This window comes from Herpailurus yagouaroundi, unplaced genomic scaffold (genome assembly GCF_014898765.1).
Source record: "Herpailurus yagouaroundi ecotype Mexico unplaced genomic scaffold, PumYag 28, whole genome shotgun sequence".
NCBI classification, from domain to species: Eukaryota; Metazoa; Chordata; class Mammalia; order Carnivora; family Felidae; genus Herpailurus; species Herpailurus yagouaroundi.
Window position 1 is genome coordinate 109917077 of NW_024412376.1, and position 25166 is coordinate 109942242.

Here is a 25166-nt window from a genome sequence, read left to right on the forward strand (position 1 = left end):
TGCTTCAGATTCTGTGTTTCCCTCTTTCTCTGCCCCTCCACTGCTCATATTCTCTCTCTCTCAAAAAATAAATATTTTAAAAAAAGGATTTTCTTCTTTGTCAGAGATTCTATTAGAGAGGGGGTCAAACTGGCATCCCAAGTCACCTCTAAGAAATATGGGTTCAGCTACGGCATGAATTTTATGAAAATATTAAAAAGCCAACAGTGTTATGATTTCACCAACTTTAACTGTACTCTTTCAAAGAAAAATCAACCTTAAACGCAAAGAAATAGTGTCTATTTGCTATTGCAGTTCTTCTAAGAAAGCTAAGTATATTTTAAAAGCACAAATAATTTTGTAGTCTAAAATTTCAACTCCAAAAGCAGAGAATTGACAAAATGTACTCTCATGCAAATAACTGCCCATTTATCGCCATTTGGAGAAAATAAGTGTGTGTGTTGTATATATTTGTATACACATAATACATATGTTTGACTCCTACCCAACTGGCTAAATTGGAAAAGGTCAGGCTTTGAAAACTGTTCCTAGAAAATGGATTTATCCAGGCAAATTTGTATGTGAGTCTCTACATATTTTATACACCATAAGATTGGATATGAACATAAGACTATTCCACTTCTGTTCAAAGAGGGCTTTCAGTACATATTTTCTTTAGAACATTCGTAGAATTCAAGTACAAAGCTATAGAAAGCAATAGTATTTCTATATATAACACACTGTATATAAAATAATCATACCAGCTCTTTTAAAATCTCATTGCTCTGGGTGACTCCCCCTAATTCTTCCATCATTAATTCTTGGTTGGGTTTTTCAGCACTTTTCCTACAAAGCAAATTTTCCTCATGTGAATTTTGAATTGCAGGTCCTGGGGCTAACTGATGAGATGTACTTATGATCACATTGTTTTTAGCTCTTACGGTATAGGTTTCCTTGGGCTTTGCTCTTTTTTGGCAGAGCTGGAAGTGAAAAGCATCTTGGAATGCACGGTGAAAATTCTCATTGAAGAAACCATAAATGATGGGGTTGACGCTGCTATTGCAAAAGGCCAGCCAATGTGCAAACGGGTAGATGTAGATGTTGATAACCTGCAGTTCATTTGGAGACAGGTCAGCATAGTCTGAGAGCATCATCAGTGTCCACAGAGGCAGCCAGGAGAGAATAAAAAGCAGAGCCACAATCAGGAGCATCTTAATGACCTTCTGTTTCTTCTTGGACACCACATGCCACTGCTCCTGGTTCTGTTTGCCTGTGTGGGGCACTGTCATCTTGAAGAGTGAAATTCCAATCCTTCCATACATGATGACAATGAGGGACAGGGGAGCCAGGTAGATGTTGGCGAACAGCACAGTGGTGTAGATCTTCCTCATTTCCTGATTTGGCCAGTCTTCCCGGCACCAGTAGACTGGACTGGTTTTATTCTGGGAGTTGAGTCTCACTTGGTAATATTTTTCTTCTTGTACATGTAACATTATTGCAGATGGGGACATAATGGCAATGGCCAAGACCCAGATGATCACAATAATGACAGATGCTGTCTTGATAGTGAGCTTTGGCTTAAAAGGATAGACAACACAGCGGAACCTGCAATTAAAGGCAAATAGCAGTGGGACACTGCCTTGTAACTTTTGACCAAGTTGTGAATTGAATTTAATTCTCCCACTCACATTCCCCTCAAAAAGCATAAAGTTACCATTAGCAGTAGAGAGGCATGCATTGATGTCTTTTGTAACTGATATAAATTTCAACTCAGACTATGAAAGTGATAGCGGTAACTAGCATATATTGAACATGAATAGTTAGTATTTTGTTTTAGGCTCTTTTTCATTGGTTTGCATTGATGGTCTTTAAGCTTTCCCCATTTACTGGCACAATAGGCTTAGAAAACGTAAAAACTCTTGCCCACAACTACACGTGATTTAAAACAGATAGTTTGGCTTCAGAGACCATATTGTTAAACTCTCCTTTCATGACCTCTGTGCTCCCCTCCCACATTATCTGTGTGCTTGGCCAACTGAACATTATTAGCAAGATGACAGAAATGACACAGAGGCACCCAACCAAACCACAGCATCATGAGAAATGTTTAAGCATTCTTGTTTCAAGTCACTAAAGTGTTTTGGTGGCTTGGTTCACAACTATAAGAGTCTGAGAATTTCCATTATGAGTTCTGATTACTTGCTTTCTAGACGTTCTATGCCCTCTGGTGAGCATGAAAGTTCAATGTCAGTATGTAGAATAATGCTGATTTCATTTTACTGCAATTTTGCTTTTGTGAGTCTTGATGTTATTATTCATGCTCATTATAATCATACCGTATACAACTGTGTAATATTTTATATTTTTCAAAGTATTATCACCTACTTAATCTCTGATTTTTGTGATGACTCTATAAAAAGGAAATGTTATGAAAACTATTACTTTCCAGATCAGCAGATAAGAAAACTTAAATTAACATGGAGTTGCTGCTGAGCCACTTAAAAGCTTTATCTAACATATCTTCATATACTAATTAATTTGAACTTTAATTGCCCTATTGTCCTTCATTGCATGGGTAATGTCTGCTATCTTAAACAAGTTTTCTTCTAGTGTTTTTTTTAATTGTTTATTTATATTTATTTGAGAGAGAGAAAGAGCACAAGTAGGGGAGGGGCACAGAGAGAGGGAGACCGAATTGGAAGCAGGCTCCAGGCTGTCAGTACACAGCCTGATGTGGGGCTCGTGAGATCATGCGAGATCATGATCAGAACTGAAGTCAGACACTTAACCAACTGAACCACCCAGGCACCCCCTTTCCTCCCATCTACCTACCTTTAAATTATAGGTAACTTTATAGGCACAATTCTAGGTATTTTGTTCTTTTTTAGCAAACCAACTATTGGGTCTTCAAATACTTTTGCATTCATTCAACAAATATACATACAATATATTCATATATATATGTGTGTGTGTGTGTATCTATACACACACACACACACATATATGTATATGAACAAAAAAGAAATGCTGTCAGAAAATGGCCAAAGAAAATATTGCGCAATTATGCTAAAATCATGCTGGAGTTTAGATTTGGCAAGTTACTCAGGCTTCTCTAGAGAAACAGAGTCAACAGTATGCATAAATATACAGAAAGATATTTAAAGGATTGGCTCATGCAATTTGAGAAGAAGTCCCAAGATCTGCAGCTGGCAAAATGGGGACCAGGAGAGCCCATGGTATAGTCCAGTTCACATCTAAGGGCTTGAGAACAGGATAGCCACCGATATAAGTTCCAAAAGCTATCAGGCTCACACCACCAGAAGAGCTAATGTTGCAGTTCAAGTCTGAAGACAGAAAAAGACTGATGTCTCAGCAATAAAAGTCAGGAATTTAATTGCAGGAAGGTCAGCCTTTTTGCTTCTTTGTTCTATACAGGCCTTCAACTGATTGAATAAGGGCCAACAATAGTAGGGAGGGCAATCTTTTACTCAACCTATTGATTCAAATGTTAATCTCATCAAAAGTACCCTCATAGACACACCCAGAATAATGTCTGACCAAATATCTGGGTACCACATGGAACAGTCAAGGTCACACATAAAATTTATCACTACAACCACTTAGGAAAAAAAATCTCAGTATTCTATCTCAAGCAATGGAAGATAGTAGACTTGTTCAAGACCGTTAGCACCCAGAACTGATGGGATTTTTTTTTTAATATGAAATTTATTGTCAAATTGGTTTCTATACAACACCCAGTGCTCATCCCAACAGGTACCCTCAATACCCATCACCAACCCTCAGTTTGTTCTCAGCTTTTAAAAGTCTCTTATGTTTTGGCTCCCTCTCTAACCTTTTTTTATTCCTTCCCCTCCTCATGTTCTTCTGTTAAGTTTCTCAGGATCCACATGAGTGAAAACATATGATATCTATCTTTCTCTCTATGACTTATTTCACTTAGCATAATACCCTCCAGTTCCATCCACATTGCCACAAATGGCCAGATTTCATTCTTTCTCATTGCCAAATAGTATTCCATTGTGTATATAAACCACAATTTCTTTATCCATTCATCAGTTGATGGACATTTAGGCTCTTTCCATAATTTGGCTATTGTTGAAAGTGCTGCTATAAACATTGGGGTACAAGTGCCCCTATGCATCAGCACTCCTGTATCCCTTGGGTAAATTCCTAGCAAGGCTATTGCTGGGTCATAGAGTAGGTCTATTTTTAATATTTTGAGGAAACTCCACACTGTTTTCCAGAGTGGCTGCACCAGTTTGTATTTCCACTAACAAGAGGGTGCAAGAGGGTTCCCGTTTCTCCACATCCTCGCCAACATCTATAGTCTCCTGATTTGTTCATTTTAGCCACTCTGACTGGCGTGAGGTGGTATCTGAGTGTGGTTTTGATTTGTATTTCCCTGATGAGGAGCAACGTTGAGCATCTTTTCATGTGCCTGTTGGCCAATTGGATGTCTTCTTTAGAGAAGTGTCTATTCATGTCTTCTGCCCATTTCTTCACTGGATTATTTGTTTCTTGGGTGTGGAGTTTGGTGAAGAACTTATGGGATTTAAAGAGTGACTAGATAGGGGCGCCTGGGTGGCGCAGTCGGTTAAGCGTCCGACTTCAGCCAGGTCACGATCTCGCGGTCAGTGAGTTAGAGCCCCGCGTTGGGCTCTGGGCTGATGGCTCAGAGCCTGGAGCCTGTTTCCGATTCTGTGTCTCCCTCTCTCTCTGCCCCTCCCCCGTTCATGCTCTGTCTCTCTCTGTCCCAAAAAATAAATAAAATGTTGAAAAAAAAATTAAAAAAAAAAAAAGAGTGACTAGATAGAAGTTGGAGAGAGAAGGAAAGTTCAAGAACAGATTGGATGTGTGATACTATCATTCACTGATTTGGGAAAATGAGAAAAGGAGCTAACTTTGTTTACTTATTTTGTGGGGGACTGGTAGAGAAGACAAGTTCAATTCTGGATCTATTTTGAAGTGCTTGTTGTTGGATATGCAGGTGAAGTTATCCAGGAGGGATTTTGAATAGAAGTATGAAATTTAGGAGAAAGACTTAGTCTGGAGAAATAGGTTTGGGAGATTTTTTAGTTTGGCTTCCTCTAAGAGCTGACCCTGAGAAAGGCATTCAGATGCAGGTAGTTCAGATGGACATGAAGGTGTGTGATGGTTTGAAAACATGTCTTCCAAATTCAATTCCCTTCTCCATGAATATGAGCTGGTTTTAGTGACTCACTTCTTTTTACACTTATTTATTTTTGAGAAAGAGTGAGACAAAGCGTGAGCAGGGGAGGGGCAGAGAGAGAAGGAGACACAGAATCTGAAGCAGGCTCTAGGCTCTGAGCAAGCCGTCAGCACAGAGCCTGATGTGGGGCTCGAACCCACGAACTGTGAGATCATGACCTGAGCCGAAGTCAGACACTCAACCGACTGAGCCACCCAGGCACCCCTAGTGACTTACTTCTAATGAATAGGATGCAGCAGTGACACTACGTGACTTTCACTGGCACTTAGGACACACATGCCTTAGACTACATGTAAGAAGGTCAGCTACCTTGAAGCTGTCATGCTATAGAGCCCATGTGGAGAAAAACCAGTAGGAATAAAGTGCCTGAAAAGACTCAGTTCTGTCTCCTAGCTGTTTAAGTCCTCCCAATCTGGGCACCACCATCAGAGTGGGGTTTTATGGAGCTCCCCTCCCTGATGCCAAGTGGAGCAGAGACAAGGTATATCTCCCTAATCAGCGAATCTGCCCACATCACAGATTCATGAGCATGATGAGCCACTAAATAAGTGGCTTGTTTTGGGAGGTGACTTGTTGTATTACAAAAAATAACTGAAACCACAAAGAAATGATATATGGATTGGAAGGCAGATAGCAAAGGGTATGTCACAGGTGACCATATTTTCATCACTTTTTAAAAGACATAAAACATGCCAGACACTGCTGAAATTCTCTTGGTAGGTCTACTCAATCCTTTTCCATTTTACTCAGGAATCTTGACATTGCCATGTATCCCTCCTATCGGGGCACCTGGATGGCTCAGTTGGTTAAGCATCCAACTTGAGCTCAGGTCATGTTCTCAAGGTTTGTGCGTTCAAGCCCTGCATTCTGCTCTCTGCTATCAGTGCAGAACCTGCTTCAAATCCTCTCTCTCTCCCCTCTCCCACTTGTGTGCGTGCACATACACGCAGTCTTCTCTCTCAAAAATAAACATTTTTAAAAAATGAACAGCAATGTTTATTTCTAAATCTCTAATTAGGAGGCATACTAGAAACCGTGAAAAAGAAATTAAGGGATACTTAATACTAAATGTAATGAAATAAACCTGATAAACTCAAGATTCAAGTAGAAAATACAAAGGATATTACAGTTTTTTAATTCACTGTAAAGATGACATAAATAATTGTAAAATTAAGATATAGTACTACAAATATTCACAACTAAATAATTTAGTAGTAGCACTAGTTAGTAGTAGAAAATAATAGTAGTAACAGGATATGGTAAATTTGGAAATGATTAGCTGCCAAATTTTAATGTAAAAAGGTATCTTTGGCATTTGGTGGCTAGCATGCATATATATATATATATATATATATATATATATATATATATATAAATTTTATTCTTCTTACATGTAAACCAAAAAAACTGGATGTATAAGATGGGTTCTTAAAAACAGATTAATGTTGAAAATAGGATCTACTAGTTGTTTTGCTTTTTTTAATGTCAACAATTCTATTGTATTTTTTAAACACTCTCTCATCTACATGTATGTGTTGCTGACTGGTTGGTTCCTTTTTGGTCCTTTTCCTTGGCTGGGGAGACATCTTTCAGGACATTGTTCAGTTTCCTTCTCAAGTATCCCTTAATTGCCACTGCCTTAACACATGCACACATCCTCTCCCATCTAAGTTGTTACAAAAATTTAACTCTTTTTCTTTTCTTTAGTCTTAACACAACTCTAAACCCTTTCTACTTGTTTTTTCTAAAATGAAAATCTAGTCATTATTCCCCTACATAAAAGATGTTAGTAGCAGCTCCCTGCTGTCTTCAGGACAAATGGAAGACAGATCCACAGACATGTGTTTTGTTTTGTTTTACAAAGAAAGAAGCTCAAGCAGGCTCCACACTCAGGGCAGAGCCTGATGCAGGGCTCTATCCCAAGACCCTGGGATTGTAAGCTGACCTGAAATGAGTCAGAGGCTCAACTGACTGAGCACCCAGGTGCCCCAGGTCTATCATAGACTTTCTGTGACCTAATGTGCTATTCCACCCTCCCATGTTCTAGCTGGACTGTCTCTCTGTACTTCTCTTGACAAGTATCCTCCTATTTCAATTGCCGTATGTATATCTCTGTTTTAAGAGATGCTCTTTCCTCGGTTTCTTTCCAAGGTGAATTTCTGACCCCTCAAGATTTAGACAGATATGACCTTTTCTGTGAATGCAACACTCCCTGTCCTGAGAAGTAACTTGATCACTCTCTCCTTTATACCATTGTTATGTAAGAGAGTAGTATTCATTAATGTGTCTTGTCTACCTCTACCAGAGTGTGGACTTCTTTAGGAGGGACTTTGTCTAATTTGTTTGAGATGGTATACAACCCAGCCTATTACAGGCACACTCAACAATATGTGTAAATGGATTATTAAATTTTACCTTAACATTTGGATAAAATATCAGATTTATTTCACATTTTCACCATTAGAAAATACAATATTCTAGTGTGAAAAATATATAAACTATGCTGTTATGAACTTCAGGTTTGTGTCCCCCAGAAATTCATACTTTGAATAGGGTTGAAACCCTAAACCTTGGTTGTATGATATTAGGAGCCATGACCTTTAGGAAGTAACTAGGTAGATGAGATCAAGAGGGTAGGTTCCTCATGATAGGATTAATGACCTTTTATAAGAACAGGAAGAGACTAGAGTTTGTGCTCTCCAAGGAGAAGATAGCCTTCTGCAAACCAAGAAAAGGTCTCTCACTAAACACAGAAGATACTGGCATCCTTACCTTGGACCGTCCCACCTCCAGAACTGAGAAACAGTTTTTGTTGCTTCAGCCACAAAGTCTATGGAATCTTGTTAGAGCAGCCCAAACTAAGACATGTATCATCCCTAATTATTTAATTCTAAAATATGAAAATTTCAGTAGTTTTATTACTGAACCTTTAGTAGATAGATACACCTTGCTTTTAAAGGATAGATATTATGGATATAGTTTGGGGCAAATATAACCAAATTTGGTAGATAATAAATTTTTCTCTGGACCCATATTTTGGTGCTGACTTACCTATCCACAGCTATCGCAACTAAAGTAAAGACGGATGCTGCAACTGATATTCCCTGAATGAATCCGCTGATCTTGCACATTGTGCTTCCAAAGGGCCATCCTGAAAGGGAAATTGAAACAGTCTTTGAAAAGATCATACTTTTTTTTTAATTTCACAAAAAATATGAACAGAAAAGCATGAAATCAAGACTGATGCAACTATTTCCTAAATGATATCCAGAAAACAATGTTTCCCATTATTTTCATTAATATCTCCAGAGCTCTGTTTTTAGTATAGTGCTATTAATGTCAGAACTCCTATGGTAGTTACGACATTCTAGGCACTGTGGTAAGTGTTTTGTACCTATTTAATCCCCCAAATAGACTTTCGAAGGCTTTATTCTCTTCCTCATGATATAGACTAGCTAATAAACACACATATATCACATACCTTGCCACAGCTAGTTAGCAACATACTTAGGATTTCAATCCCACTTGTATGGTTCCAGAGCCTAAACCATTAACCCTTATGGAATAATGCCCTTTAAATGAGTAAGACAGGAAGAATATTGGTTTTATAATTTTGAAATGTATGTACCCCATAAATCATGGGGAACAGGAGTCACATGCAGAATAAATAAAATTAATATTTATTCATATATAATGTAATGAGACAATTTACCTCAGAGGTACTTTGTTATAGAGTGTTTGTGCTCTACCCGCCCTCCCATCAAATTCATATATTCTAGCCTTAAGTTTCAATGTGTTTGGAAGTGGGGCCTCTGGAAAGTAATTTTATTTAGATGATGCCACAAGGTGGCGCCCACATGATGGAATTAGTGCCGTTAGAAGAAGAGGGAGAAAAAAAAAAAAAGCTTTCTTCTCTAGGAGCATGCACAGAAGAAAGGCCATGTGAGCACAAAGCAAGAAGGTAGCTGTCTACAAACCAAAAAAAGGACCCTCACCAACAAGCTGACCATGCCAGCACCCTGATCTCAGACGTCTAGCCTCTGGAATAGAAAGAAAATAAATGTCTTTTGCTTAAGCCACCTAGTCTATAGTATTTTGTTATGGTAGCCTGAGCTGACTAAAACGTATTTCAAGAATAAAGAGCACTTTGCATAAACAAAAATAGTCCATTTGAATTACTTTCTAAGTAAACTTCATTTACTGGAATGTTTATAAAAGAAATTAGTAAAATTATAACAGGTTGATATAAACACCCCTGCTATTATAAGAAAGTAATCATATTCTTCCACTAGCAAATATTCTTGTTTCCCAAAAGATAAATTTTAAAAATCTGAGAAAAAAAATAACATTCATTTTCTTTTAAACAGATCTGTAATTTATTTTTTAAAAATATTTGTACCTAATTTAAAATATTCCCAATAATCTAAATGATCCAAGTCTACCAGAAAAACCATTTTGGCATCTATCCAGCTCATGTTAAAATAGATGCTTGAATGACTCCCCTGAATAGAAACCAAAAGTGAACACATTTTCCTAGTCCTAAAATATGTTTGGCTGTTTACAGTATTAAAAAGGCAAAAAGGAGTGTCAATAGACTTTGGTCAAAAATGGAACATATGATTTATCTCATCTCCCTCACTAAATTCCACTGAAATGAAAGAACCAAAGAACAAAGAACTCAAATACGCAGAAAGAAAATAAAGCTGGGAAAATGACACAACTGGCTGAATTATGAATAAATACAACCAGATGCCACTTGTTCTTCCCCTGCTAGCAGAAGAATGGAGGTTACTCTCTGAGGAAGTAAAAGCAGAGGGGCTCTAGACTCCGAGTCAGCAGGTGCAAGTGTGGTGGGTACCACAGGTACCACAATGACGCACAATGATGAAGTGAAAATATATGCTCTGCATGCGGTCCTGCTGCCCAGAGACCCACTAGGCTCTGGAACAGAGCAGCCAGTCTTGCGACTCCCATGGCAATAGGTCAGAGAATTGCCTTCTGGGGAATGTGATCCTTCCAAGAACACTGATGTGCAATTTTTAATTTTTTTTTTTAACATTTATTTTTGAGACAGAGAGAGACAGATCATGAACGGGGGAGGGGCAGAGAGAGAGGGAGACACAGAACTGGAATCAGCCCAGAGCCTGACGCGGGGCTCGAACTCACGGACCGCGAGATCGTGACCCGAGCTGAAGTCAGACACTCAACAGACTGAGCCACCCAGGCGCCCCCTGATGTGCAATTTTTGACAGTTGTGGATTTCGCAGCGAATGGGACAGATTAATGAGGCTAAGAGTGGGCCTAACCTCAAACCTAAGGCATGCAGAGGTCCAAGGAAGCCGCACCATGTCTCAGTCTGAAACACAAGCAGCTAAGCAGCAATTGACAGATGGGAAGCCTCGAATATAAAAGTGGCTAAAATAGGAAAAAAGAAACTTAAGAAAAAAAAATCAAGTAGATGAAAAATATAAAAAAAAAATTACTTCAAACCTTTAGCCAGACTTATAAGAAAAAAGGAAAAAGGCCACAAAATTACAAATGAGAAAGGAGAAACCAACACCACAGAAATACAATTATAATTATTATGAAAAACTATTTGCCAACAATTTTGACAACCTAGAAGAAATGGATAAATTCTCAGAAGCATATAACCTACGAAAACTGAAACAGGAAGAAATAGAAAACTTGAGCAGGTCAATTACCAGCAAGGAAACTGAATCAGTAATCACAAAATTCTCAACAAAAGCCCAGGAACAGATGGCTTCAAGGTGAATTCTACCAAACATCTAAAGAAGTGTTAATACCTATTCTTCTCAAACTATTCCAAAAAATAGAAAAAGGAAAACTTCCAAATTCATTCTATGAGGCCAGCATTACTCTGATACTAAAACCAGATAAAGATACCAAAAAAAGAGCACCACAGGCCAATATCTCTAATGAACATAGATGCAAAAGTCCTCAACGAAATACACCAAACTGAATCCAACAATCATTAAAAAAAATCATTCACAGTGATCAAGTGGGATTTATTCCTGGGTTGCAAGGGTGGTTCGGTATTTGCTAATCAATCAACATAATACATTACATCAGTAAAATAAAGAATAAGGATAATATGATCATTTCAGTAGACACAGAAAGCATTTGACAGCATTCAATATCCATTCATGATAAAAACTCTCAACAAGTAGGTTTAGAGGGAACATACCTCAACATAAAAAGGACATATATGAAAAACCCACAGCTAACTTCATCCTTAATGATGAAAAACTGAGAGCTTTTCCCCAAAGATCAGGAACAAGAAAAGGATGTTCCCTTTCACTTTTATTCAACATAGTACTATAAGTCCTACCCATGACAGGCAGACAAGAAAAATAAAACGCATCCAAATCAGTAAGGAAGAAGTCAAACTTTCACTATGCAGATGACATGATACTCTACACTGAAAATCTGAAAGACTGCCAAAAGGCTGCTAGGACTGATAAAAGATTTGCAGAATACAAAATCGATGTATAGATATCTGTTGCATTTCTATACACTGATAATGAAGCAGCAGAAAGAGAAATTAAGAAAGCAATCCCATTCACAACTGCACCAAAAATAATAAGATACCTAGGAAGAAAACTAACCAAAGAGGTAACATACCTATACTCTGAAAAGTATAAAACACTGATGAAAGAAATAGAAGATAACACAAAGAAAGGGAAAGACATTCCATGCTTATGGACTGGAAGAACAAATATTGTGAAAATGTCTGTACTACCAAAGCAACCTACACATTTAATGTGATTCCTATCAAAATGCCAATAGCATTTTTCACAGAACTAGAACAAACAATCCTAATATATGTATGGAACCACAAAAAGACCGCAAATAACCAAAGCAAACTTGAAAAAGAAAAGCAAAGCTGGAGATATCACGAGTGCAGACTTCAAGTTATATTACAAACCTGTAGTAATCAAAACAGTATTAAACTGGCACAAAAACAGAAACATAGATCACTGAAACAAAATAGAAAACTCAGAAATAAACCCACAATTATATGGTCAACTAATCTTCAACAAAGTAGGAAATAATATCCAATGGAAAAAAAGACAGTCTCTTCAAGAAACCTGGAAAAACTAGACCAGTTTCTTATACCATACACAAAAATAAACTCAAAATGGATTAAAGATCTAAATTTGAGACCTGAAACCACAAAAATCCTAGATGAGAACATAAGCAGTAACTTCTCTGAGATCAGCCATAGCAACTTCTTTCTAGATAGGTCTCCTGAGACAAGGGAAACAGAAACAAAAATAAACTATAGGGACTTCATCAAAATAAAAAGCTACTGCACAGCAAAGGAAACAATCAACAAAACTAAAAGACAACTTACTGAATAGGAAAAGATATTTGCAAATGACATATCCAATTAAGTGTTAGTATTTTAAATATATAAATAACTTCTACAACTCAATACCCAGAACACAACCCCATTAAAAAATGGGCAGATGACATGAACAGACATTTGTCCAAGGAAGACATACAGATGGCCAACAGACATGAAAAGATGCTGATTAACATCACTCATCATCAGGGAAATGCGAATCAAAAGTACAGTGAAATATCACCTCACGTCAGTCAGAATGGCTAAAATCAACAACACAAGAAACAAGTATTGGCGAGGATGTGGAGAAAGAAGAATCTTCTTGCACTGTTGGTGGGAATGCAAACTGTTTTCCAGAGTGCTGGAAAACTGTAAAGAGGTTCCTCAAAAAGCTAAAAATAGAACTACTTTAAGATCCAGCAATCTCACTACTATTTACCCAAAGAATAAAAAAATACTAATTCAAAGGGGTACTTGCACCCCTATGTTCATAGCAGCATTATCTACAATACCCAAGATATGTAGCAGCCCAAGTATCCATTGATTGATGAATAGAAAAGAAGATGTGTCACACACACACACGTACATGCATGTGCAATGGAATATTATTCAGCTGCAAAAAAGACTGAAATCTTGCCATTTGCAATTACATGGGTGGACCTAGGGATTAAAATGCTAAGTGAAGTAAGCCCGTTAGAGAAAGAAATACAATATGATTTCACTCATATGTAGAATTTAAGGAACAAAACAAACTAGCATAGGAAAAAAGATAAACCAAGAAACAGACTCTTAACTATACAGAACAAACTGATGGTTACCAGAGAGGAGGTGGGTGGGAGGATGGGTGAAATAGGTGATGGGGATTAAGGAGTGCATGTACTATCATGAGCACTGGGTGATGTATGGAATTTTTGAATCACCATTTGAATCACCAGTACAGCTGAAACTAATATAACCCTGTTAACTGGAATTAAAATAAAAGCATAAAAATAAACCTCAGAGATATAACACATTTTATTGATGAAATGTACACGATAGTATAGGAAACATGCAGAAAATAGGTCAAAGAATTTAAAACATGAGAGCAGAAATGTGGAATTCAATATAGTGTCTGGGAGAGAAAACTAAGAAAATCTTTGAAAAAAGAACAATAAGGAACAGAAACAAGAAAGATGAAGAAACAAAAGGCAACCCAGAACCTCTAATATCTGACTAATATGAATTGAAAAAAGTAAAATGGAAGAGAATTATGCAAGAAATTCCCCAGGATTAAGGAGCATTCTGTTTCTGATTGAAAGAACCTGGTTTGTGTCCAACACATGAAAAATAAAAAGACCTATGGAAGGCATAATTGCCTGAAATTCAGAACACTGAGGATGAAGACAAGCCCCAAGTTTTCAAAATGCAAATGATGATAAAAGAAGAACATCATTAGATTTTTCAACAGTAATATCAGGTTTCCCAGCAGTAACAATGGACAACTCTGTTAAAATTCTGAGGGGGAAAAAATGTCCAGTCTTAAATACTTCATACAGCTAACCATAATCAGGTATGAGAGCAGAATAAAGATAACTGCAGACAAACAAGATCTCACATGTTTTTTTCTTTAAAAAAAAAATTAACGTTTATTTATTTTTGAGACAGAGCATGAACGGGGGAGGGTCAGAGGGAGTGGGAGACACAGAATCCGAAGCAGGCTCCAGGCTCTGAGCTGTCAGCACAGCAGACCTTGAGATCATGACCTGAGCCGAAGTCAGACGCTTAACCGACTGAGCCACCCAGGTGCCCCTGGTTTTTCTTTTTTTAATCTTAATGCACACTTTCTCAGGAAACTAACAGAGAAATAAACCAAGAAAGAAGACATGGCTCTGGAAAACAGGGGATTGAACACAAAGAGTAGTAAAGAGAGTCCTTAGGGTCTCAGTGAAGGGACTTCCCAGAGCACTAGCAGCTGAGCTCCACGCCTAAAAAGCAGTTATGTCTGAATAGAAACAAAAGGGTAGAGAGCACCAGCAGGGTATCTCCAGAAAAAAAAGATGCAATTCACAAGTTACCTGACATGTCTGAAGGTATTAACAAGAAATTAACACTTGTAGAAGAGAGGTTGAGGTTATATTACTTACAGGTACATACCCCCAACTAAGCAAATCAAAATACAATGCCCCTAGGGTGCCTGGGTGGCTCAGTTGTTTAGGCAACTGACTTCAGTTCAGGTCACTGATCTCACAGATCCTGAGTTCAAGCCCCACATCCGGCTCTGTGCTGACAGCTCAGAGCCTGGAGCCTGCTTCAGATTCTGTGTCTCCCCCTCTCTCTACCCCTCCCCTGCCCATGCTCTATGTTTGTCTCTCAATAATAAACGTTACAAAAATAATTTTTTTAATTAAAAAAATACGATGCCCTCATTAAATCCAAGAAAAAAGAAATTGATATCACAGCAGTCTTTCATATTGATATCATAGTCCTTTCAATCAAAAATAGCATGTGCTTAATCCTGGGGAATTTTCTTGTATTAACATTCATGCCTCAGCAGAGCTAAGATACAATAATAGGAACATATATTCTGCATACTGACAACTAAAAATTATAATAATGTTGGGAAAATGAGAGGAGGTAAAGAGTGTGAATGTGATTTTGTGTGTCTATATAAATGCATCAGATTGCATGTGTACACAATTCCAGCCAATCCTGTTTTCCCACCTTCACATTCAGCAGTATGTGGCAGTTTCTGTGAATTTATGTTCTTTTGCTCTATGTCATTTCAGTGGAGGCTGCTGAGGGAAATACCTCTTGTGGTAGAAGATTAGAACTACATCACATCTCCCACAGTGTGAAGATAATACCTTTTATAATGGAAATATGTTATTTAGAAACATGAGAATAAATACCAAAAATAAAGGCAAGGTGTTGAATGTGGCTGCTTCCTGCGAATGAGAATCAGGGATAAGGAAGGGTAACATTAAGGAAGAGTTTAGATAATAATTTCTTTATAAATATTTATAGGGGGAGATAGTGAGAACATTTCTTACTGGCAAAGTAAGTTTCTTGAGAGCCATATCAATAATTTAAATCAACTGTTTTGCATTCTTTTTGCCTAGCCCAGTGTCTTAAAAATGTATATTCCTTGGGGCACCTGAGGTGGCTAAGTCAGTTAAGCATCTGACTTCAGCTCAGGTCATGATCTCACGGTTCGTGAGTTCGAGCCCCACATCGGGCTCTGTGCTGACAACTCGGAGCCTGAAGCCTGCTTCAGATTCTGTATCTCCCTCTCTCTCTCCTCCCCTGCTTGCACTCTTTCTCTCCCTCAAAAATAAATAAACATTAAAAAAATTTTTCTTAAATGCACATTGCTTTTTGTTAAAAATATAAACTATTTTTAAAAATAAGTACATAAAAAACACAGAATCTATGCAGTACAGATGCTAGAAGAGGCATTCTTAAACTCTCCCTGCTCCCACTGCAGAGAAAGGAAGGCAACAGATGTCATCTCTAAAGATAAACCTCTTATTCTTCAGTGCACTGATCTTGAATGAAGGGGTAGGACCTATGACAGGGCTCACACTACTCTAAATATTTTTGATATGTTCCTATTGTATCATTTTTTCTTATACATATTTGGAATATGAGTATCTCTCATGAATACCACTCACTCATTAATACAACAAATATTTATTAAGTGTGGGGGATAAGCTTAGGAATCCCCCAGGGTTACACCAATGGGTAAACCAGGCATAAAGAAATACAAAGCCATAAAATGCTCACACCTGAGTTTGGGTACACCAGATTGGCACTCCAAGAATAGGGGGGTGCAAAGACACTCCAAAAATAGGGAGGCATAAAGGTGCCAGGAATAGGGAGGTCCAAAGGCATCCCAAAATAGGGAGGGGGTGCTGAGCCCCCCAAAATAGAGACAAAGGCCTGAAATAGAAATGGCGCAAAGTTGCCCAATACATAGGAATAACAAGATTAGATATTCATGATGAAAGCACCCCAAATTTAGTACTATAGCAGAAAGCTGCTTTCATAGGAGAAGAGGGCCAGTGTAGGCAAATTGGTGAATTGGACTGTGGACTGCTGCACTGCAGGCAAAGCAGCCCAGAGCGGAGATGATTAACAAAAGAAAAGGGGCCTTGTTAACCCTGAGGTTATGCCCCATCTGTCTCATCCCCTAGGCTGGCAAAGATAAACAGGCACAACGCCTCCTGTCTGCCATTAACAACTATCTACCCATCTGCCTGGCACCTGGATTTTGTTTTATATTGACCCAAACCCCAAACATTGTATATCTTCAAAATCCCCCTTTCCCCATCATGTCCCCAAGTTAATGTTCCTAGTTTCTTTGTCTCTTTGTATATGACCATCACGTTTGCAAGCCTTCTGATTTGAATAAATATGGGACAAGGACCCTTATTGGGGCTCTTGTCTTTTCCTGGACATTAGCCATCTCTCGTTTTAATCTTGAGTCTGCTCTTTTGCTGGCCAAAGAGAACTTTTGAGTTGGAGTCTACAACAATTAAGCAGGTATCATGTGCCAAAATTGTTCTGGGAGCAGGAGATCCACTGCCCCTGCACTTCCAGAGTGTATGAAGTAGCCCTAGAGAAGTAGCAAGACAGGCCACAAGGACTCCAGGGCAGCACCCTAACTGATGCAGTGTTAAGTTACTCATATTGCGTATGTACATTGCCACTGATTAAACTACCACTTTTTGTGGTACACGGGACTGCTGCTTCCCTCAAAAACTATTGGAAATCTCCCTAGCTAACCACAAGAGGGACCCAACATGTTAGACTGAAGACGTTATATCATTTGAAACCAGACTTTACCAGTTCCTTGAACTCTACAGTGTAGAATATTCCCAATATTTTTACTACATTCTATGTGCCCTGAACTGTATTAAGCAAATTTAAAGTCATCAGTAAAAAAACGTTAGATCTCATTCTCTGATGACCTTCAGTGAACTCTATAAAAATGAGTTTCCACTCTTCATCTCTGTCACTTGCTTTATTTTTATCCATAATTCCTACCGTTCTTTGACTACTTATCCTCCATCTGTCTATTGTCTTTCTCCTCCTTTAGAATGTAGGCCCTATGAGGGCAGGTACCTGGAGAAGTTCTTGGAACTCCATAAATATTTGCAGATGAATGGATGACCCTGCCATGGGTACAGGAATGTGGGACAAACATATCATCCTTGTACAGCACACATGTCAACATACCTGCTATGATGTTGTCCAGGAGCGTGATAGGCATACAAAATATGCCAACCAGTAAATCACTTATTGCCAGGTTCAAGATAAAGAGATTAGTGACTGTGTGCATATGCTTGTTCCTCATTACAGTAAAGCAAACCACGGTATTTCCCACCATGCACAGGAAGAAGATGAGGAAGTAGGAAGTGATGAAGATTGCTGCTACTTGAGGCTGGTGAAGATAGTAGTTCACATAGGTAATATTGATATCTGAGTATAGGTGATATTTTGTGCCATTGACACTCCAAATATAATGCCAGTTTTCTGAAGAGTTTGAGTCCCATTTCTCACTCATGATGGACCTGAACAAAGGAGAGCTAGAAAAGAAAAAGCATAATTAGAAACCAATAGAACATAAATCAGTTCTGTGCCTGAGTTTAAGAGGAATACTTTTAAAACACTATGGAATTTTGATGGTCCTTCTATAATAATCCATGAATGTTGCATGGAAATGAGTTCTATAGATCATTCAAATTATTAGGATTTGTACCAAGAGATTTGAAATGTACACTTTGTGTCCTAAGTAACGATTATTATTTTTTATTTCCTCAATAGGTTCTATATTTCACTTTTTCATAATACCTCATACTCATTTGCAAAGTTTCAAGAGAAACTCTGTAAGGGAAACCTTCCAAAATTCCCCTTTTCTCCTGTCTCTAGATATCATAACCTGTCAAAACCTACTTGTTCCTTTAAGGCTAACTTAACAGGTTTTCAGCTTTCCTGGCAATTGAAACAAGATGAGGTGTCTATATCTTCAAAACTCCCATAGAAATAAGTTTTTTGTATATTCCTTATTCTGCTTTGACTCTGTTAATTGAATATTCTTTTTATATACTTCTGTATGCAGAGATAGCCACTATACTGTGAATCTCTTAAAAGAAGTCTATGCTACTTGCCTTGGTTTTACTTAACATAATTCCATTCACATATATTCAATACATATTTTTATTTAGAATCAATATATCTTCATGTAGATATTTCAGTCAACCTTGTGTATCAGAGGTCCTCAAGAACATGCCCATGTTTGGCGATTTACTAGAAGAATTCAGAGGACTTAGCATATAGTGTATTCACAGCCAATATTTATTACAGCAAATGGATACAACATAAAATCAGCAAATAATACGGCACATAAGGTAATATCTGCAGGAAACCAGGAACTAGCTTCTAAGAGTCTCCCTCGGTGGAGTCACACAGTGAGATTAATTCCTCTAGCAATGAGTTTGATGAGATGTGTGAAGTGTTGTCTACCAGGGAGGCTCATTAGAAACTCAGCATCCTAGATTTTTAATTGGAGAATGGTCACATGGTACCTTCCTCCAAGCAGTATCAAAATTTCAGACTCCAAGATGGAAAGTACATGTGCAGCATGAACAATGTCTGTACAAACAGATTAGGTATAATGAGCCACTTCAGTCACTTATGGACACTTTATGTCACTATAGGGAACTGTTTCTGATTTACGTTCCCAGACTCTAACCAAGGGCAGACCTTGCAAGCAGTCCTTTCTAAAGATGTCAGGCTCTGACCTGCTCATTAACTCTTTTCTGCATATGTTGTTTTCTGCAACTGGTTGGACAGAACGTTATATGTGCCCTTAAAGGGAAATAAATTTGATAGTACACAATTGAGCTCCCATATTCTTTTTTTTTGGGGGGGGGAGTAATTTCATGGACTTTGAATTGGTAAGATAGATAATCAGACCCCAGTTTACATTAACGACCTCATTATCACTCTGCATTTTTCAGTCTTTCACCAACTACATATCTGTATCATTTTAGGGGAGCATGTTTATTCTTGTAAATACTGCATGGAGATCAAGATATGTAGTATTCATTTCAAATACTCAACTTTGGATAGTTTTCTCTATTTTAGGTACAGGGAACAAACAGTAAGTAAACAAGGTAAATTACTACAAAACAAGTATATAAACATAAGTCAATAAAAGGGGATCATTTTCCTCCAATATTTTGCCATTTTATTTCTTCCCTTTCTTCTAATTTTTAAAGCTCATCTCTGCTTTTCTATGTTTAATGTCCCTAAGCCCAAACAAAAATGCAAAATGAAAAGAAAGTGAGTGTGGGATGGGGTGAGGGTTCGGAGAAAAGAAAAAAGAATGGAATCTGAGTAAGACTAGATATACTCTACCATACAGAGTCAAGCTGAAAATGTCTGGGTCCAGAGCCTGACACTGAGAATACCTACTAGCTTGATAAAAATTGCTTCAAAGTATCCAAAAGAAAAGCATTCACACAAATATTTAAAGATATTTGTATCCAAGGCAAGGAAATGCTGTAAATATAAATGAAAACTGCATGACAACACTGTAGGTCACTAAATATCACTGATAAGAAACTTCTGTCTACAGATTCAATTAGAGCTGAAAAATATATTGGGGGAAATATCTCATAAGACATAATGCTTTATATTTTCACATTCTGTTTTATGCTCCAGCTTAGAGCAACCATATCTGCTGGGATAACAGTGTTTGGAAGGTTGAGATGGAACAAGGTTTTCAGAACCTTCCCGTGTATTAACTTAAACTCCATGTCAGTTGTTGGAGAGGTAAGTGTTTCTTTTCCTCTTCTTCTAATGTATTATTGAAAAACCAAAATAAGATTGTGTTTTAGGAGCCAACATGGATTTCACTATTCCTATTATTGGCTTGATGACTATATTTGGCAAGGTAACATGCCAACACGCCATATAGAGGGTAAAGGAGGAACCTGTCATATTTAAGTGTTAACTTTCTCCTGACACATAATTGTAAAATTTTGTATGTGAGGCCACAGCTTTGGCTATTAGGTTAACCTATAATAGTATAACTTTGGGGATAACATCATCACCCCTAGTATTACTGTAGTGAGTGAGACAGAGAAAAGCCAGGTCCTGATTGATTCTAGGGGCATCCACTTATCTCAGTTTAATACACCAAGGAAAATTGCCCTTTGGTATTCCTGCTTCTGCCATCTTTTTCACTGGACACTTAAAAGTTCTATACAGTTGATTAAAATGCTTTAAATAAAATCAATCTCTGATTGAATATCTTTAAGTCTAGAATTAAAGTATACTCTGTGCATATTAATTCTGTAGATGAAATCATATAAGGACTAAGAAATTTGTGTATACCAGTTTCTAGAAGGCAGATTTATAGTCTACCCATATCGATGGTTCAATAGTTTTAGAATATTTCACTGAAAATGTGTAATGTCTTTTTAATAACAAAGTCTAAAGTTTTTAAGTTAGTATTTTACAAGTTGAGTAAATTAATTATAAGCCATCTTAACACTAATTAGTCTTGTATTGTTTATTTCTACATGGAAATCCATGTGATGAATACAATAACTTGGTTGTGAGCTTTATCATTCCTTCATCTTTGACCCTGGGGAGAACACAGATGTAGGTTAAACTGCATCAGCTCCATTTAGAGCCCAAGTTGCCAAAGCTTATCCAGACCCTTATGCTTATCTGTAGAAACAGGGTCTGGGTCTTCAGAAAGAGAAATCAAGAGAGCAAGTCATTTAAAATTCTTTCCTTCCTGTAATTGTATTTGCTAGAAACCACTAACAGTGCATTACTCAGTGGGAGATGGACTGGTTTGATATTAGTATATGTTGGTGTTTTTCTATATTTTTCAACTTATTTCACATTTCCAGATTTTTGGTTTTTTTATGATCCGGAAAAAATGTGTTATTATCTGAATGCAACTGTACAGAACAGAAGCAGATAATGTAATTCAAACTCTTATAAATTCACAATCAGAGTAAGTCATCCAATGGCTAGCAATGGTGTTATCTTACCTAAAATAGATATGTCCCCCCAATTTCAATTAAAAAAGAATCCATAAAGACCCTAACCTATTAAGTTTTGATATGAAATGTGCTGTTTCATACAGATCATCTAAAGAATGAGTCATCTGAAGGAAGAGTCTAGACCTTTATTCGTGTATCAAATACTCATTAAAGTGACCAACTTTGTAATAAATCGTCACCAATCACAGGCTACATAGACTGCCAGACACAAAAAAGTGAACTGTGGTCGCTACTCCCTATTTTTGCTCATCCATCTCTTGGGATTTGCAGTATTGCCTTTATTACCATGGTATTTATTATTATACTCTAGTCTTCATTTTTTTCCTTTTCTTTTCCCCGTGTACTTATACAAGGATTTAAGGAGAGTATTTGCTTCCATTTATGTTGGATGACCTAAACTAAACTCTGATGATTATCACTAAAGGGTAATCGTAGTTACTAAAGTCACTAATTTATGACAACTTAGATTGCTAAAATAATTGAAAAGGAGAGAGAGGGAAAATGGCAAGGCCAGAAATGTTGTAAACACACATGGTCGAGCCGGGTGTGAATCACTGGCAATAATTATGAGACAGTAATAATGCCTAATATTTGCATTTTCAAAGCACTTTCAAATATATGACCTTAGGATATCAGCATCATGAAAGCATAAGATGCCCTTCTAACAACTAAAATTCAGCATCCGTCTGCCAACAGAAGTGCTTCTGTGGGAGCTGTGGCAACCAGCACCAAAAGCCAAAACATTTGGAGAAGTCTCACCCACCTGTGCACCAGAGAAGAGTCAGACCGACCTCATATGGCTGTGGAACCAGCAGGGGCCCATGAGTTGGCCTCAGCCCCTTCCAGCCACAGTGAGATAAAACTCGGAGAGGGCTGAATTGGGAAGACACCCACAGATGAGTGAGCCTTTGTTAGATCCTGGTTTCCTGAGGACAGAGAAACCAGTCTGGAAGCACTGGAGTGGAGAAGACGAACTTGGTCAGTTCCACTCTCTCAGATCTGGTCCTGATTAATACATAGTCAACATTGAGAGAAAAATCCTTGGAACTCTCTCCTCTGGAAAAAGACTGGGTCATTAATCTGTAATCTGGAAAAAAAAAAAGAAGGAACACACGGCCCTGAAGGTTACTACTCCTAGTTTTATTAATGCAGAATGTGTCAAATGTTGTATAAGCCTCTGCCGCAGCAACATGGTATGCTAGAGGGTTTGTAACTTCATTGGTAGAATTAAGTGAAAACCAGACTTAAGCAAATGATGATCCCCAGAAGAAAGTAATGCATTGGGAAGCTGAGCTGAACTTCTGATTGATATAAAACACGTTACAATTCATTATCCAGAAGAGGAAGTGAACTGGACTTTAGAAACATTGCACATTCAATTAAATGTCTCCATCAGATCATACAAGAAGGTTCAAACAACTGTGCACAATTGAAGATAAACAGTCATAGAGAAGGCAAAAGGATTTCAAAAGACCTTTAAAGAGATACAGTCACTATGAACATGCTTTATTCCTACTCCTCATTGGACCTTCAAATCAAATCTTGGTGGTCATCAAGGCATTATAAACACTATTCTTTCTTTGAAATACTAAAGAAAATGGAGTAAGACAAAGAATAACAACGAGAAATGTGTGGCAAAGTAATATTAACTGAGGTCAGAGAGAATTGGTGGAAGATGTTAAAGCAGCCAGCCAGTAATCCATTTCTCCCCCAGACACAAGGAGAATGCCCCCAGGGAAAGAAAGGAAGACTGAGGATTCAGACTAATGTTCCTGTGGACATTATAACTCTACCTCCAGGTAGGGGAATGATATTTGCTAGGATGTTACGTCTTCACCTATATAAAGTTTTTAATAGGATATTCCTGGATAAATATTAGAGTAAATAAACACAGAATCTATGGATTTATGAGGTATGACTCCCTAAGAAATGGCATATAAACTGGGATATAAAATGGAGATATTTCATGAATGGAACACTCACTCTGCCATGTTAGATGAGGTCTTCAGGTAAGGTTCAGCTGCATTACCTATTACTCTGAGCCAAAGAGTGAACATCTCATGCAGGAGGAGGGGTCCTAAAAAGCCACACTCAGCAGGAGGAGGGGTCCTAAAAAGCCACCCTCAAAGTCCCATACCTTCTTTGATTAAGCTTCCTGATTGCCTATATCCTTGAAATTATTACCAAGGCATGAACATGAATAAGATTTCCGACTTTAAAAAAGTAATTCAGATTTTAGCTATAAAATCCAATACGCATGGAGAATTAAACAGCCTTTCATATAATTATGCCTGGAAATACATAATCTAATATTTTAGTATATCTTCTACCAATATTTTTGTACAAATGCGCTGGAAAGAAAAATTATATTATCTCCTTGAAAATAATATTATCTATTAGGATAAGAACTTTCATTTAGAAAAATACTTTGAGGAATTGTCTTCATGTGAGAAAGGGACTTTACTCATACAACCTCACTCTCTAGGGCATAATAACAATGAGTAGAATATCCAAAGTACTTTATTTAAATTATTATTTTAATTACTTTACTACCTTTGAGCATTTTGATATACATTTTGTGCTGAGCACTCTGTGAATTTCTTTTATGTGTCAACCCATTTAGTCTAGTAAAAGTAGCTACTAAAAGTACCCCTGTTTAGTATATAAGGAAAGTAAGACAGGAGATGTTAAGTAATCTGAATCGAGCTCCACAATTAATGTCAAGAAGAGTCAGGAAACATTAAAAAGGGTATCCTAAGAGTATAAAAATTAGCAACAAAGCTAAGCGTGGGCAACTTGAGAGTTAGAAACTGACCAGAATGAAGTTCCATGACTTGGATGTGGCCAAGGAACTTCTAGACTCTGTCATGTCTAATATTTAATTTCAAACTAACTTTTGTTCTACACAGAAAACTCCTCCCTGCCTATAACCCCAAATTGTCAGCAAGAGTCTATTAAACATTAACTGACTTTGTGGGGGGTATTTTTCAAATATCAAGGGAAGTGTTATACTATTTGGGTTAGTGTAGGGCAGAGAGAAAAAAGCAATTACAAAGAATTAGACAGGAACAAGAATGCATCACAGATATCTAAAGAATTCCTAGAGATACTGGGGAGGGGGGTGTTGGTGGAGAGATAGGTGAATGCTAGATTTTCCAAAGCACATGGGATGAAGACCATTTGTAAATAACAGCTACACTGAATAAGCATGAGTTGTCTGATGTAATGTAAAAGCAACTACATTTGTTTTGTTTTGTTTTGTTTTTTCAATGTTTATTTATTTTTGGGACAGAGAGAGACAGAGCATGAACGGGGGAGGGGCAGAGAGAGAGGGAGACACAGAATCGGAAACAGGCTCCATGCTCTGAGCCATCAGCCCAGAGCCTGACGCGGGGCTCGAACTCCCGGACCGCGAGATCGTGACCTGGCTGAAGTCGGACGCTTAACCGACTGCGCCACCCAGGCGCCCCAAAAGCAACTACATTTGTATCTTGCTGACACTTTA

The 25166-nt window shown here is 37.7% G+C and overlaps 1 protein-coding gene across 2 annotated transcripts in view; it reads right to left on the reverse strand.

Annotated features, from left to right (window-relative positions):
* Window positions 1–14: 14 nt before the first annotated feature.
* Window positions 15–25166, reverse strand: part of NPFFR2 (neuropeptide FF receptor 2) — a 94708-nt gene continuing 69556 nt past the window's right edge. For both annotated transcript variants that reach the window (XM_040481564.1, XM_040481573.1), the window contains 3 exons: window positions 17814–18163; window positions 8282–8381; window positions 15–1584 (listed from right to left, as the gene is read on the reverse strand). In XM_040481564.1, the coding sequence (XP_040337498.1) occupies window positions 735–1584; window positions 8282–8381; window positions 17814–18141 (1278 nt within the window). In that variant the 5' untranslated portion in view covers window positions 18142–18163 and the 3' untranslated portion in view covers window positions 15–734. The remainder of the gene's footprint in view (window positions 1585–8281; window positions 8382–17813; window positions 18164–25166) is intronic.